Source organism: Struthio camelus, chromosome 2 (assembly GCF_040807025.1).
Source record: "Struthio camelus isolate bStrCam1 chromosome 2, bStrCam1.hap1, whole genome shotgun sequence".
In the NCBI taxonomy this organism is placed as follows: Eukaryota; Metazoa; Chordata; class Aves; order Struthioniformes; family Struthionidae; genus Struthio; species Struthio camelus.
This window is the reverse complement of record NC_090943.1, coordinates 71,182,429-71,197,790: the sequence shown is the minus strand read 5'-3', so window position 1 is coordinate 71,197,790 and position 15,362 is coordinate 71,182,429. Positions and strand designations below refer to the sequence as shown.

The following is a 15,362-nucleotide window of genomic DNA, read 5'->3' as shown; positions in this document are numbered from 1 at the left end:
TCTGTACTACTACGACTTTTTTTTTTTCCTACAAGAACATAGTTGGTCGAATCGCTTTTTTAAGAACAGCAATTTAAGAAGTATTATTTCAATCTGGAAACAGAAATCGGTTTTTACTTACACTAACATTTAAAAACATCTGCATAGTAAAAACAATGATAACAACACAACTCATAAAAGGATTGATAGGAAAAAAACTCAAACTCACTAGCTATTTTTCTTTTAAAATACAGTGTTTGCACAGTTGTTGCACTTTGCAAGCTGGCTTGTCACTTGCTGAATATTGACCTAAAGGCTAGTGAATACTGTTTTCAAAAAAGGACTTTTGTATCAGCTGAGAATGTGTTATTTTTGAGGCACTAATCAGTTTGGAATAAGATTACCATTCTGAGCATACTGTGATGCTAAAGAAAAGAACCTTCCCTGTAGAAATGAAAAATGCCATATTTATTTTCAGTTTATCATGGGACAGATACTTTTTCTTTGAACTTTCTGTTTTTTTTTTTTTTTTTTTTTGAAAACTGCAATTAAATATGAATTGCTGTATGGTATCTAATGCCATTTAGGAGGGCAAATGCACCTTCACCTTCAAATAACATTTTGTCATGTATGCTTTCTCCCATGTTAGACGTTCTGAATAGGTGGTGGCGTCCTGTAGATTTTTAAAGCCTAATATTTTAGGAATATTCTTGAAGGTTATAGCAACTTTTTACTTTTGGTAAAAAATACTTTTTCCACAATTCTGACTTAACTATATATTTTATATGTTTTGCAGTTTGGTACATACAATGACTCTGAAAAGAAAACTGAGGAATATGATACCCAGGTAAGAGGGAATCCTGTGACTTCTGATACATAAATATTAATGTGGCCTACTGATACACTTATAGCAATAAAAACAATGAAACAAGTCTATCTTCTGTTTTCTTTCATCAAGTGATGTGGATGATCAGACAGAGAATATTCATTCTAATGGTTTATGAAAAGAGTTGTTTTTGCTAGCTGAATTGCAGTATTTGAAAAAAGTGTAATTTGTATTAAGGATGTCCAACTAGATGAAATAAACTGTAAGATGTTGTCCAGCAATTCCTATATTTAGCCCAATAACTTGTGGCTGCTCTAATGCTAAGGCATGCTTCTAGAAGCTTGTCCTGTCCTAATTGTGAAGATCACGATGTCTCCTTTGCTCTTTTTAGAGGAGGAAAAAAAAAATTGTTTTTCTTCATATATGAAGACATTACCTATCCATCAAGTGTAGAGTACCTCTAATGGTACAAATCCACGCTTGTGCTCTGTTTGAAGGAAGCTACCCTTCAAGAGAGGTAGTATCTGCCATGGTTAGTCTTCCTGTGATTTGTCGCTTGTGTGTTATGACTTCTTGTTCAGGCAGTTTCTCTGTTGAAATCAGAAATCTTCAGCAGTTGACTTAACATGATGCCTAGCCTTCTTAGCTTTCATCAGCTATCAAATGTATTCCTTTGGGATTTTTAAAATAGCGTTTAAAATGAAAATTACTGGTTATATTTTGGCAAGTATCCTAATAGCAATGTCTGAAAAGTCAGACTGGAAACCACAGGAGGCAAGTGAAGGCTGAGAAACAAGATCTCATTGACTGGTCTGTTTTTATTCTTCTTCTGAGTGTTAAGAGTCTAAATATCTATGGATGTCAGCATTAGAAGAATTATAAGCTCCTGAAAGAGGAGTTTGTTGCTACCTGTTTGTTGCCTACACCTAATAGTTCAAGAAGAAACAGAAGCAGTATTTTGCATTGTCTAATGTGTGTTTCATCTCTAGCTGAAGTGGTGAGGAGCTTTGCAAGGCATGGGACTTAAATTTGAGACCTGACGGATCTTGATCTCTGATTAATGCGAAAGCCGTGAGCAACTTGTGAGGTGTTTGTTTTTTAATTGGCAAATGGGCGTCTGCTTTGAACACATAGCAAGATCTTTTGTTCTAAAGTCATTATAGAATTGCAAATCAGTGCTGTCTCTTCAAGTTGAGACACCTGATTTGCTGTATGGGTAAAGTGCTCAGCTTGCCTTGGTCCTTATCCTAAGGCTGACTATATGTGAACAATTTCACCTGTCACTGACTTGAACCGAAAGTGTTTTATCTCAGTAGCAAATATTCTGAATTGCCTTCTATTCTTATGGTTAAATCAATGCATCAGTTTTTGGCCACCCAGAAAAGATAGTAGGCTAGATGGACGCTTGGTCCAACCCAGTGAAAATGCCTTATGTTCTTACGGTGTGTCAGTAACAGACTTCTGATAAAGGGAATTCCTGATCCTACTGAAGAGCAGAAACTTCATGATTATGGTCCTCTGTTCCTTCCATATTTTAGACGAGTGTTGGTCTGTCTTATAAGATGGTATTTTGATAACTTAAGCATAGCCAGCAAATCAAATGAAGTGATTATGCACCTTTCCTCAGTACTCAGTAGATTGCATCTAGATGCAGTCATCCAGTTTCGGGCCCCAAATTCAAGAAAGATATGGATAAACTGGAGCAAGTTCAGCAGCAGGCCACTAAGGTGCTCAGAGGGCTGGAGCATTTGCCCTGTGAGGATACACAGAGGGTGCGGGGCTTCTTCAGCCTGGAGAAGAGGCAGCTTCAGGGGGTGGTTAGCATCTTAGAGGCCCTCCACTGAAGTCTCCCAGCACCTATGAGGATGTTATCAAGAAGATGGAGCCAAGCTGTTTATTGAGGTGGAGGACAAGAGGGAATAGGTGTAAGCTGAAATGAGAGGTTCAGACTGGATAATAGCGAAAAGCTCTTTCGCCATGGGGACAGTAAAGCATTTGAACGAATTGCCCAGAGGGGTTGTGCAGCCTCCATCCTTGGAGGCTTTCAAGGTCAGACCTCAGCAACCTGGTCTGATGACATGGTTGGCCCAGTCTTAAGCGGGAAGGTGTACTGGTTGACCTCCTGAGGTCCCTTCTGACCTGAGTTATCATGTGATCCTAAGCTTTAATGTAAAACACTTTACAGGATTTGCCTTCCAAAAGCTAAATGGTGTATGGTTCTGTGCAAAGGAATCTTAACTATTTGGCCTCCATTTGTTCCAGATAAAACGTGTAGGCAGCATATTATCACTGTAATCCTCCTCTATAAGCCAAAGTGTTGAGGTAGAGTCATCTATCCTTCTCCAAAGTGAACAAGCCAAAAAAAAATAGCACAAATGTCCATTCTTAAAAGCTAACATTTTTCATTCAATGCCCAGTCCTCTCAATATGAAAAATTTGGAACGAATGTGTAAGGCATGTTCTTATTCCGTGGCATTTTAGTTTCTTTGAGTTTTTTGTAAGGAATGTTGTCTCAAGTCTTCTGGAAACGTAGATGAATAAAACAGGTCCCTTTTGTCCACCTGCTTGTTTACTCCTTCAGAAAGTTGTGATAGAGACATTACTTCCATTAACAAATGGCCATGTTGACTTGCCAAATATACCAGCTGTATGTTACAAATTTAGTTATTTCAGTTTTTACTGTTTTGATATGAGTGCCAACTTTACTGGTGTGTAGTGTCTTTGATCTGCCCCAAAGGCTATGTTAGAAATAGGTGTCATCTTTGGTTTTTCTGGTATGAAGACGGTCTTGAGTGGTAAGTTGCATCAGCAGTGAGTTCGTTGCTTTCATAAGAAAGATTTGACTCCTGGGTGATTGTCACCTAGTTCTAGTAGCTTGCTGCTATATGCTGTCAGTATTTTAGATGCAAAACTTCTTTTCATGGCACTTCTAATTTAAAAGCTTTCCTGTGATGTGTCCAAGTTTCTCTAAGGTGAAAACGGATGTGAAGAAATAACTTGGCTTTTCTGCTATAGACTAGACCTCTGAGTGCGGTTTTATGTCATCTGTGGACTTATATACTGTAGCAGGCTTTTCTTCTCCTATATTCAAAAATGGCGTTGGAGTGGTGGGTTATGCCACTGAAAACTTGGTCTTCGGTCCTGTTTGGCCTGCTGTGGCCTTCTTACGAAAGTCATTTATGATCTCCCAAAACTGCCCCCCCCTCATTCCTCTTCAGAATGATCTTTAGTCACTTTGCCTGTGGACGTTTGAAGACTCCTTCTATTAAAAAGGTGGTAGTAGTAGTAGTATAACTACTGCTACTATAATTTGGGGAAATTGTGTGTTGACCAATCATATTGAGTGTATGTATTATTTTCACTTTTTATCTTGAGGGAACGGATAACCCAGTCAATTGACATCATCGGAAAAAAGTGGCAGAGTTCTCAGAAGTTCCTTAAATTCATACAATTTTCATCAATCTTCCTTCTATATTGGAAAGTTTTAGCTATTATGGCATTAGTTGATCTGTGGATCAGATACATATGCTGGTATAACAAGGACCAAAAGTTTTGAGTTACTTCTGTGTTTGAAGCTGGAATCTGGTTGAAACATTGTCTGAGAAGTAGATCTGCAAGTGACTTACCCAGCGAGGAATATCTTAATGGGCTGCCATTCCTGCCTGTTCCTCACAAATTTGAAAACTGGTGTTTGTACCTGTTATGTATGCTGGAGGAATGTTCACATGCTTCCTGATTTTTTTTTTTTTCTTTCTTTCTTTACTTGAACATAGGTGACAACATTTGTGTTAAGCAGAGAGCTATTCTTAGAGCATACATAGGCAACACAACACAGTACGAAGGTCAGAGTTTAAACTGCTTTGGTCTGATGTGAGCACTGGAATTTTTACCTTCTCTTGAACTGGAAGCATATTGGAAATAACAGTAGATATTCAGAAATCAGAAAAGATTTTCAAGGAAAAAGTTATGTGGTTGTCTTCCAGTTAACACCATGAAAAATCTATTACATATAAAAATGTGAACTAACAGATTATTTTCCTTGTCTATTAGGCTATGAAATATTTGTCATATTTGCTGTATCCACTCTGTATTGGAGGTGCAGGTTATTCCTTGCTGAACGTCAAATACAAAAGGTATAGTATTGTAAATCTATAAATGATTTTATATAGAATGGAAATATTTCACACTTCAGCGCTAATTAGTTTGAGATGATGGAATATGGAAATCAGTTATTTTAGGTTCCTTGATTCGTAAGTGAGGAACCAGAAACTTCCTACTTCTATAGGATTTCAAGCTGGAAAGACTAGCTGCCTTTTAACGTCCTGTAAGCTACAGGTGGTTGTACTTCACAGGTGAGCTGATAGCACTGTAGTAGAATTCAATAACTTACAAGAGTAAGCTGTCAATCAGAAGAGGAGGAAGAAAGTTGCCAGTGATGTAAGACCACAGATAACATGGAGGAGAGAACAGAAGAATTCAGTGGTTGAACCTGTGATAACAGAAAGAAGCAAAAAGGTCCCTAAATTACTTCTCTTCCGACCAAGAGGGTTTCCTCTGTTCTTAAATGTGACGGTTAGGATGGTAAGCAGGCAAAAGCATTTTTTAAGAAGGGAGTCTGTACGCCATCAGAGCCATGGGTTTACTGCGCCGTATCAAGCCTTCTGCTCTTGTTAATCTCTATTTCATGAAAAGGTGAAATTCCTGTCCTCTTTCACTCAAAATAATACAGCTAGTTCATTTTCTATTGGAGAAATATAGAGAAGTAGGTGGCCGTGAAGCTTCGTTGCAGAAAAAAAGCTGCATGTGCCTGTTAAGGGCCATGCAGGCGAATCCTTTGTATTCTCTAGACCAAGTGGGGATGGGAGGGAAAACAACCGCTTAAAATAGCATCAGAAAGGACTACTATTGCCACGTATGTGGGCAGCAGTGCTTGTAGTAGAAATTGGGACAATTTCTGAGCTATTGGAATTTTGGCTGTTTGGCTGAGCTATTGGAACCATTTTTCTCAATGGCTCTTTTCTCTGTAAGGAGTTTACGAAGATGCAGCATTTAAACAAATTTTGGCTTTCCTTAAAAAAAAAATTCTTAAATTCATTCAGTAGTGCAAAATAATATGCTAGATGTTTTGTAAGCTGTAGTTCAAGAAAATGAAAACAATTTGTACAATTTTGATCACTGTTAAATCTGCATTTGTAAAGCAATGTGATGGAACAAATAATCTTAGCAGTGGATTATCCTTTAATCTTACAGGCTTTGTTTTCTGATGTATTTTGTAGAGGCATGTGGGTTAATGAAATGTTGCTGCAACTAGAACATTGCTGTTAATCTGTGTACAAGTTCAATTTCAAGTAACGCAATGTGAGCATTGCAATTATTAGCCTTTCTTGCTGTTGCAAACAGAAGAATGGAATTTAACCACCATGTGTAACACTGTTGTTATCTGGCTAACGTTGTGCTCCACTGAACATCTGGGAAGTTCTGTTAGATTTAACTAGCGGAAGATGTAGATTACTCCTTTTTACTCTTTAAAAACAGTGTCTACAGTAGTGATCGGCACTCAGTGGTATTTGTTGTCTTAAATTTGATGAATCCTTGCAGTGCCATGTTAAGTCTCATATTTAGAAATACAGTGCTACCCTTTGTGGGCATTAATATGGACGGTGTGTGGTGCACACTGATGTAGTTTGCATGGAGAAGTCTTGGAACATTCTGAACAATTACTGAAGCCATTGATAAAATTCTCCAAACTTGTTAGATACTACTGATAAGTGTCCATTGCTTAAACTATTAACAGCTTTTCTGGAGCCCTTTCTAATCAGATGAAGATGTGAATTACTTCACAGAAGAACTAAACACCTCACAAGATAGCCAATTTCGTGGAGTAGTCAGTTAGCTCTTGGTAGCATACAGCCACTGGGATGGGCGTATTATGGGTATATATCTATTTGTCTGAGGTGGAAAAGTAACTGGACTGTCTTTTGTTTGCAGCTGGTACTCCTGGTTGATTAACAGCTTTGTCAATGGTGAGTACCCTCTTTTTTTTTTCTTCTATTCATATTTCTTCAAATTAAGGCTAAGACTCAAAAGTAGAAAACTAACTGGCATCAGCTGGAAGAATGTAATATGGAATAATAATTTGACTGGTTTCCAAAATTATCACAGTAATTGAGAAAAGGGAGAAGCGAGCCAAAAGAATTAGATGCACCTTCTCGCTTTAGGAAGACAAATGTAGATCTCTAATTGAAAGTACAGTTGGCTGATGTACTTCTGTTGTACATTTATATCTAAACAATTCATATGTTATCTTCAGGAGTGTATGCTTTTGGATTCCTATTTATGCTGCCCCAGCTGTTTGTGAACTACAAGGTAAGATTGAAAAGTGATAGAAGATAACTTTTCTAAGTCTCTTCTTCTAGACTTAATTACAACTTGTTTTGGTTTTTTGTTTTTTGTTTTCTTTTTTTAATCCTAGATGAAATCTGTTGCACACTTACCATGGAAAGCTTTCACATATAAAGTAAGTAAAGCTGTACTTTTTAAAAAACTTGTGCTGTTATTTCAGAAATAATTTTTCCTTAAGAAACAGGGTAGTAATATATAGCTTAAGGCTGAGTTCATTTTTAAGAACTACACCGCTAGTAAAATTAGAAATGTTTGCAACTGTCTTTAAAAAAGGAAACATTAATTTCCATTTTTCATAATGGCTTTCATATAACTGCATCCCAGTTTTGATGAGAGTATTGCTTTTTCTCCTGTCCTGTGTGGGTACAAGTGTTGGTCCTGCAAATAAATTTTTTCAGTCTCAATTTAATACATTATTTTAACAAGTGCAAGATTTATTACTGAACAATAGTTCTTAAGAAATAGATAGGACTGCTAAGATACCTTATTTTGGCAGGTGCCAGTAGTGACCAGAGATTGAAGTAATACATGCAATGTTGTGCTTGTATATGGTGAAAAAGTGGTTGCACTGTGGTATCCTCACTAGTCAGGGCTGCCTTTGTAGGAAATAATGTAGCAAATGTTATTATTAACATTATTAACAATGTAGCAAAGCTTAGCACTAAACTTTAGAGGACTGGAAAATTAGTTAATTTCAGAACAAAATCAGCTCACTAACAATCTCATACCTGCCCTCCCGCAGGCACCACATGTGTGTCCAAATGGTTTGTATAGTATTCAGGCACCAAAATGTGTGTATCCAAGTAGCCCAGTCACAATTCCCTGTGATGATATGGAGGGCAAGGAACACCAACCTGAGTTCTTGTGTCTCCTACGTTCCTCCCAAATTGGCAGCTACATGCTGGTTTGGGATTCTTGTATCCTTTAACAGCTGATAGTATTTGGTCTCTATCGTGTCCTGTCTCTGTGAGTTATTAGGACTGTTTGTACTGTCCTTTGTATTCTTGGTAATTGTATCCTGAGAAGCTACACAAAGATGTGCTGGGATCTTGATAACTTGCCAGTCTAGGTGCCATCAATATGTTGTTCTCCCTACCCCTTTTTTATGCTTCCGCATGTGAACACTTTAATTCATTCTCCCTTCACACCAGTGTATCAATGTTTTCCACAACATAGTGCTTTAAAATAAGCAGTGTTAAAAGCTTCTAAAAAGGGGGTGTCCACTTTTGAACTGATACTCTGGGACAAAGAACTAAGATCCTGAAAATTAAAGAGCCTGTCATAGCTTTCATATTTCTGTGAGCCTGCAGCCATACCCACAATTTCTGCCTTCCTAATTTTTTTTAAGGAATCACAAAGGACCTAGGAAAAACAGACAGAAGTATACCTGGTAGCAGGATAGCAACTAACAATATGCAATATGGAAATATGGCCCAAAAATTAGCTTCTAATCTTTCAACAATCTAGTAGGCAAATCAGCCTGTTTCCTAATAGGAAAAAGATGAACTATATTATTAGTAAACGTTAGTGAACCAATTTCAGTTTTGCTTTAGCAGCAAAATACATGTTTTGTAACTGAGCAGAGACCTCAGTAGTTGAATAGGCAACACGGGTTGTATTCCAGCAATGGGTAAACTTCAAAACAGTAAAATGCACTTTCTGAATAGCTTTCTTCTACTGAGCACTTAGGTTCTTGTTAAAAGATGCCAGAGGCTACCTGCAACAAAGGCTTGCATGTATGCAGAAAGTAGTGTTTAGAACTATTTTTAACTATTGGGCTTTTGAGGGGGATAACTTACTTTTTCCTAGTGAATTTTTAAATTCACTGTCTTCTGCGCTTTCAATCGTGGAAAGAATAGTCTGAGGTCTCACGTCTGCTTGTTTTTGGAGAGAAGAGAAACCTTAATTTTTTTCTGTGTTCTGGGATTTGGTGCTAATCAATGGAAAGAGCTACTAGTAGAGTCTGAAAGCCCCCTTTCAAAATAGTGAATTGATATCATTTCAATAGCTTGTTACAATTATTTAAAGAATGTCTTAGCAAGCTCCTGGAAACTTCTGAAGATCCTATTAAAATCCAAAAAACTAGAGCAACTTCACTTTAGGGCATGTTTAAATAAAATCTGAATATTTTGGTTTGGAATCTTCCCCCATTTTGGTGTGATTTGGCATTTTTGATTCACCTAAGCAGGCAAAGCATTTTTTGCCTTTATTTTGAACTCTACATTTTGTTAATACCTCTAGGAGTTTATGCTCTTTCTGGGAAATCTTCTTTATTATTCATGAATAGCAAAAATGTCATCTAGGTATAGTATTCCTTTTGTTACAGAAGACTAGCAAAAATTAGATCCTTTTAACTTTTCAGCTGCTGTAGTCACTATTTTTACGCACAGGAATACCTTCAAATGAAGTCATCTCAAAAGCAGACCAGTGAGACTAAACACTTAGAAGGGCTGCCTTCATGTATTCAGCTCTGATTACTTTTGAGGGTTGCATGAGTATCTGAAAGGGTGGGAAGTTGAGGCTTTTTCTTCATCACTGTTGGAAGACATCACTCGGATGTTAACTTGGAAAGGCTTCACTTTGTAATTTGTCAGGTTCTTCTGTTCCACTGGCAGATCATCTTTGCATAGGCTTGAGAAGTGCTGTCTGTACTCTTTGATCACTTGGGATTGACAGATTTGTTCTGACTTGCCAGAAAGAGCTTGCCTGTTGTAACTAATCAGAACTCTTGCCTTTCCAACATCCCAATTTTTTGCTGATGAATTGACTTTGTTTCATCATATAAATACTGCTTTTTTTGTCCAAGAGTGAGTCCTCCTCCAGTTAGATAATGCACCACTTCTCCTACTTCTTTAGGTATGACTTCATGTACAGTTGATCCAGACTAAGAGTTCACTAATATTAAAGGGAGAAGCTATGTGGGTTTTTTTTTTTTTTTCTTGGCTCTTATAAGCAGATTCCATCTGTTAACCCAACAGTAAATATTCTTTGCCGGATATGTTTCCTGCTGTTTTTAGTGCAATAAACTGATTCAAATCACTATCTGACGAGTGTTGGAGCAGGTACACCATAAATATTGATGTCTAGCCTTCCCTGTAGGTTAGGATCAGATCCAGAAGAGTTGCCTGCCTACTTTATCTCCTCTGTCAAAATAGTCATCCATACATGCTTCGAGCCTGTTTATATAGCTTTCCCAGCAGATGTCGGGAAATTTGAACATTTTCATTCAAGAAATGTAATCAGAAAATATTTTACTATTGCTTCAGAAACAGAACCTATAGTATGCCTAGTTGAGTACAGGTAAAAAACTTGACAATGGTGTAGGGTTGCCAAGTTAATGTTCTTAATAGTAAATGAATAAGAGGTTTTTATGCAAATTATTTCATTTTCCCACAGAAAATGAAAGTGCACTATGACATTTTGTGAATCCTGAATCATATGGTTAATGGGAAGCTACAGTGTAACATTAACAACTTCACTGAAATGTTTAAGAGATGAATGCTTTTTTTCTCACAAACAATATTCTCACTTAACTGAAGTAGTCTTACTTGGACTGTGTTTACGTATTGCCTGTAATTGTTTGGTTTAAAGTAGACAGTACAGTCTTCACTAAATGAACGCACTTTAAGGTTTGCATTAATTAGTTTTTCAGCCTAACCCTTAAATAATGCGATAGATGCATAATAATCTGTGTACCTTCTGGACAATGTTTTTCTAAAAAGCCTGTTTCCTGTAGCTTTATGTGACAGATGACTTCTTTTCTTCATGCCCAATTGAAGTATGCTTTTCTTTCATTTTTAGGCATTCAACACCTTTATTGATGATATCTTTGCTTTTATCATCACTATGCCAACATCTCATAGGCTGGCATGCTTTAGAGATGATGTCGTGTTCCTGGTCTATCTTTACCAAAGATGGTATGCTTTTCTTTAATACTGATATGCTTTTTTTAAAGCACTCTAAATGCTTGCAGTCTTACGGCTACAAAGAGTTACAGAATAGTTTGGAATATACTTTAAACAAAATATTAATACCATATTAAAGTCTAGTATGGACTGGATAATGGTACTTCTGTATATGCCTACTGAACGGGAAGGCTGAGCAGGGGATCGCAAAAAGGCAATCTCAATACAAATAAGTTCAGTATAGCAAAAGCACCTTCCCATAACTAACAGTATTCCTAGACCCTTTTTAGTATGCGAAGAGAGTAGTCAAGTACTAAACTCCTCTTCTCGCAGCACTTACAGAATTTTTGTCTCTTATCCCTTCTCCCTCCTCAGAACAAGGCTCCTGCTTTTCAACAGGTGGAGTTTCACATTTGCTAGTTGCAAAACAAAACAAAAAAATTAACCTGAAAGACAAAGACCTGAAGTAAGGCGGAGAAGAGCAATTCTTAAGCTTGTATTCACAAAACCTTGTACGAGTTCTGGGCTTCTAATAGTTGCCAAGGGGCTGCCTGTCTATACATAGGCCTCAGTAGCTGAGGCACACTTCCTAAATTTTAAGCCACGTTCACATTACATCAGATTACGTGGATGTTTACATCTAACTAATCATTAATACTGAATGAGAACTTGAGTTTTGGCTTTATATAATTGCACATAAGAGTCAGACAGGCCCCTTTTAAGGTACTGTTTTAGAAATTAAGAGCCCAGCAACTTCTGACAGGGGCTTGGCACTGGGCTCAATTTGGAGAGGCATCCTGGACTGCTTGAGAAATATTCCAGCCAAGCTTTAGGGGAGCTCTTTCATCCTTTGAGAGGCCCTGTTATGAGACAACTGGTTGCGTCTTAATATGAAGAAGCTGATGTGTCTGTAGCTGATCTTTAAGACTGTTGTGTTTTTAGGCCACAAATGGGAATAGAGAATGTAATGAGAAAGGAATTGACTTGTAAAATAAAGTAGGATGACAAAGGAATTCACTCTTAAAATTTAGTAACACAGAACTGCTTGAATCTCATTAAACTGTTAGACAGTATTGCATGTAACTAACTTTTTTTTTTTTTTCCCTGTCAGGCTTTATCCTGTGGATAAGAGCAGAGTGAATGAGTATGGAGAATCCTACGAAGAAAAGCCAAAAAAAAAAACCTCATAGAGAATAATTAGGAATTGAAGACGATTCTGACCCTTGGACTCTTACTAGTTACACGTATTATCTGGTCTTAAGGAAAAACTTATTTAATAAGAGTATTTTTAAAGCTTATGGAAGAACTACATGGACAATACATCTTCTATATTGCCAAAATCTAGTTTTGATATCCTATTTCAAGATTCCTTTTTGTCCTCACGAGGTCAACAGTCTGCCAGGTGTCATTCAATATCCTTCTGCATTTTAAAGTTCTCTTCAGTGAAAACCTTCAGTGTCCTCGTCACTGTAACTGATAGTCCAAATCTATGTTTTTAAGACAACTCAGTAACTGTAAGTGTGGTGCCTGTGCTACTAGGCTACGAAAAGTGAAAAATAACCCAGTGTGTTACAGCAGAATGAAGCATCACTGCCAAACTGGAGACTGTCAAAATTAAAATGTGTAGTTAGGGACTATACACTAACTACAAGTCATTCTAGTTTGATAATGGAAATTCTAGAAATCATGATTAAAATTGTACATGGGCATTTAAGTTCATAGCTTAAAACAAATTTTGTTGGAAATAAATAACAAGACAGATGGGGCTGATAAAATTCAAATCTTGGGCATGTTCTTAGCCCACAACATGGCAGAGAATTTCTGTTGTCTTAAACTGAATGAAGATGTGAAAAAACTTCAATGTGATTTCTTTTAGTATGTATCTAAGTTTAACAATACAGAATGATTTATATAACAAATCTTCTGATTTCTTGTCATAGCGGATATTCATATAATGGAAATCATTGTGATATGCTAAGAACGTCTCTTAACACATCTTAAATTCTTCATAATGTGGTGCCCAATGACTGAAGAGGCTAATTCTCTCACCTTTCAAAGGGAAGAATTCCTTGGTCTTTTCCTTCTCCCTCCCATCCCAGTTCTGTTTATAAGACAAAACATATATCATTCAAATGGAATGATTTTGTTCAAATACAATACAGGCTCAACAAATTATCTAAAAACAGGAGAGAGGAAAAAAAACCACCACCTGCTTAAGAACAGATATAAATCACTTTTAAACATTCTAAAATCTATATTCTGTAGAACAGTTTATGAAGGCAGGTATGTTGATCTGTTTCTCATTATCAAAAATTAGCATAAATCAGGTTGAAATTGAATTGTTATACCAAAACTCAAACTGCACAGGTGTATTTAAAAACTCTAGCTCTATATTTCTTAGTGACAGTAAGTGAAATATATGGTGCATGACTTTCAGCAGCAAATAAAAATGCTTAATTCCAAAAACCAGAATAAGATGACTAATTATAGTTTCTTTTTGGTCAATGACTTTATAGAGATTAACCCTAATGATTCTTAAGTTTCTTTCCAAATAACTGCCAACCAAAAGGTTTTTATTAAACCGCACCCTGTTTGTGCAAGGCTATTTTAACTTCAATGTGTTATTGATTTGAAATATAGATTGAATGACTTCACAGAACACAGATCTACTACCATAGTCTGTTACTACTTTATGAAGTAGACTTTATCCAGTCCTAATACTGCAGAAGTCTGAAGGCATAAATACTTGGGTTCCAAAAAGATACAGAAATGTGCCGAACTTCTTTTGTCAGGGACTATAGCCTGCCTTTACTGAAGTCCTCCTTACGTGCTGCTGACAGTGTAAAGGAGTCTTGAAGTGGATATTTAACTCATTTTCATGTTAAGCTCTCTTTACGTTTTTAGTTCTAAATAAGGAGGACCATAGATTTGTTGATTTTTTTTATCATTAGATACGCGTAAGTCTATACAAAAATGGGTTGTACTGTGTACCTGTTTCGGATTTGTTTGGAAGGAGCTCTTTGCCTCTTTGCTGTGAAGCAAATTAATTTGGGAGTCTTATTTCATAATAGTACTTAAATGTTTGACAGTTTATCCTGATAGAAATAATACAAAAAGGCAATGCTTCCCTTTTTGTGTCCTTTTAAAGCTCTCAAGTCACTGATTCTTCTAGAGTGGCTTCTGAAAGTCCAGAATACCATAATTGGGTATTTCCAACGTTTCAGCATTCGTTTTTTGTATGTAGCTTGTTGAAAAAATCACTCTTGCACCTTTACATACTGTGAGTTTACTGCTCTTCAGTCTTGCATTTCTGATGACAATGACTTCGTATGCCATATAGTAGTCATAAAGAATATAAAATTAGAGCATTTTAAGTCTTTAAAATGAACCAGACTTTCCTGTTGGATTGTTTTATGCATTCCTCTTCCAAATAAAACACTTGCATATGGGACAGAGTTATTTTTTGTTGTTTGAAAGATGATGGAAAAACTATTTAAGCAGTATAACTTGGGAGATATTAAATGTTTCAGCTTTCTGGCTGTGGAAATGACTAACTTGAAAATGTGGTTCTATACATGATTAATATAAAAAGTTTGGATTTTTTCTTCTATATCTAGAATTTCAGTTAATATATTGCAGCTCATACTTAATGATCAGTATCTGATCTACTTAAGAGAAGTGAGGAAGGTAAGTTATTCTTGAACTATTAGGATTAACTGTAATAAACAAGTCGGTGACCATCTCACTTTATCATCATTAGAGTTGTAATGGGTTTGCAAGATGTTTAAAAATTAGTGATTTGTGTGTATGTTAGACTTGATTTAGGAAAAGTATTGTATGCTTCCGGAAAATACTATTACACAATACTTGAGGCATAATAATGTAACAACCATGCTTCTCTAAGAATATAAGCGAAGAAAGGCAGTTTCTTCAAGACACTTTCTGTAGGTGAATGTGACCTATGGCCCAGTACCTCAGAGCTCTTCCCTTTAGGCGTTGCCTTCCTACATGCCCACCCACTCATATACACACCCAATACCATTTCAGTTCCTCTTAGCTGTATTATTGAGAGAGTGTTCTCTTCCTGCACAATTTTTCCAGATTCATAACATGCTATGTCCTGTTGATTTTCACCTGTTAACGACTGTCTTCTCCAAAAGGTAACCTTCTGCCCTGTATGGCTTTTCTTTATTAATGCCATAGTGTCTAACTGAATTACAAAATGGGCAGCAATGTAGTCAGCTTTTCCT

The 15,362-nt window shown here is 36.7% G+C and overlaps 1 protein-coding gene across 1 annotated transcript in view; it reads left to right on the top strand.

Annotated features, from left to right (window-relative positions):
• CLPTM1L (CLPTM1 like) overlaps positions 1-14,563 on the top strand; it is a 34,022-nt gene extending 19,459 nt beyond the window's left edge. The window contains exons 11-17 of the mRNA XM_068936282.1: positions 776-826; positions 4,856-4,938; positions 6,794-6,828; positions 7,116-7,171; positions 7,278-7,322; positions 11,009-11,124; positions 12,224-14,563. Coding sequence (XP_068792383.1) covers positions 776-826; positions 4,856-4,938; positions 6,794-6,828; positions 7,116-7,171; positions 7,278-7,322; positions 11,009-11,124; positions 12,224-12,302 — 465 coding nt within the window. The 3' untranslated portion in view covers positions 12,303-14,563. The remainder of the gene's footprint in view (positions 1-775; positions 827-4,855; positions 4,939-6,793; positions 6,829-7,115; positions 7,172-7,277; positions 7,323-11,008; positions 11,125-12,223) is intronic.
• Positions 14,564-15,362: the final 799 nt, after the last annotated feature.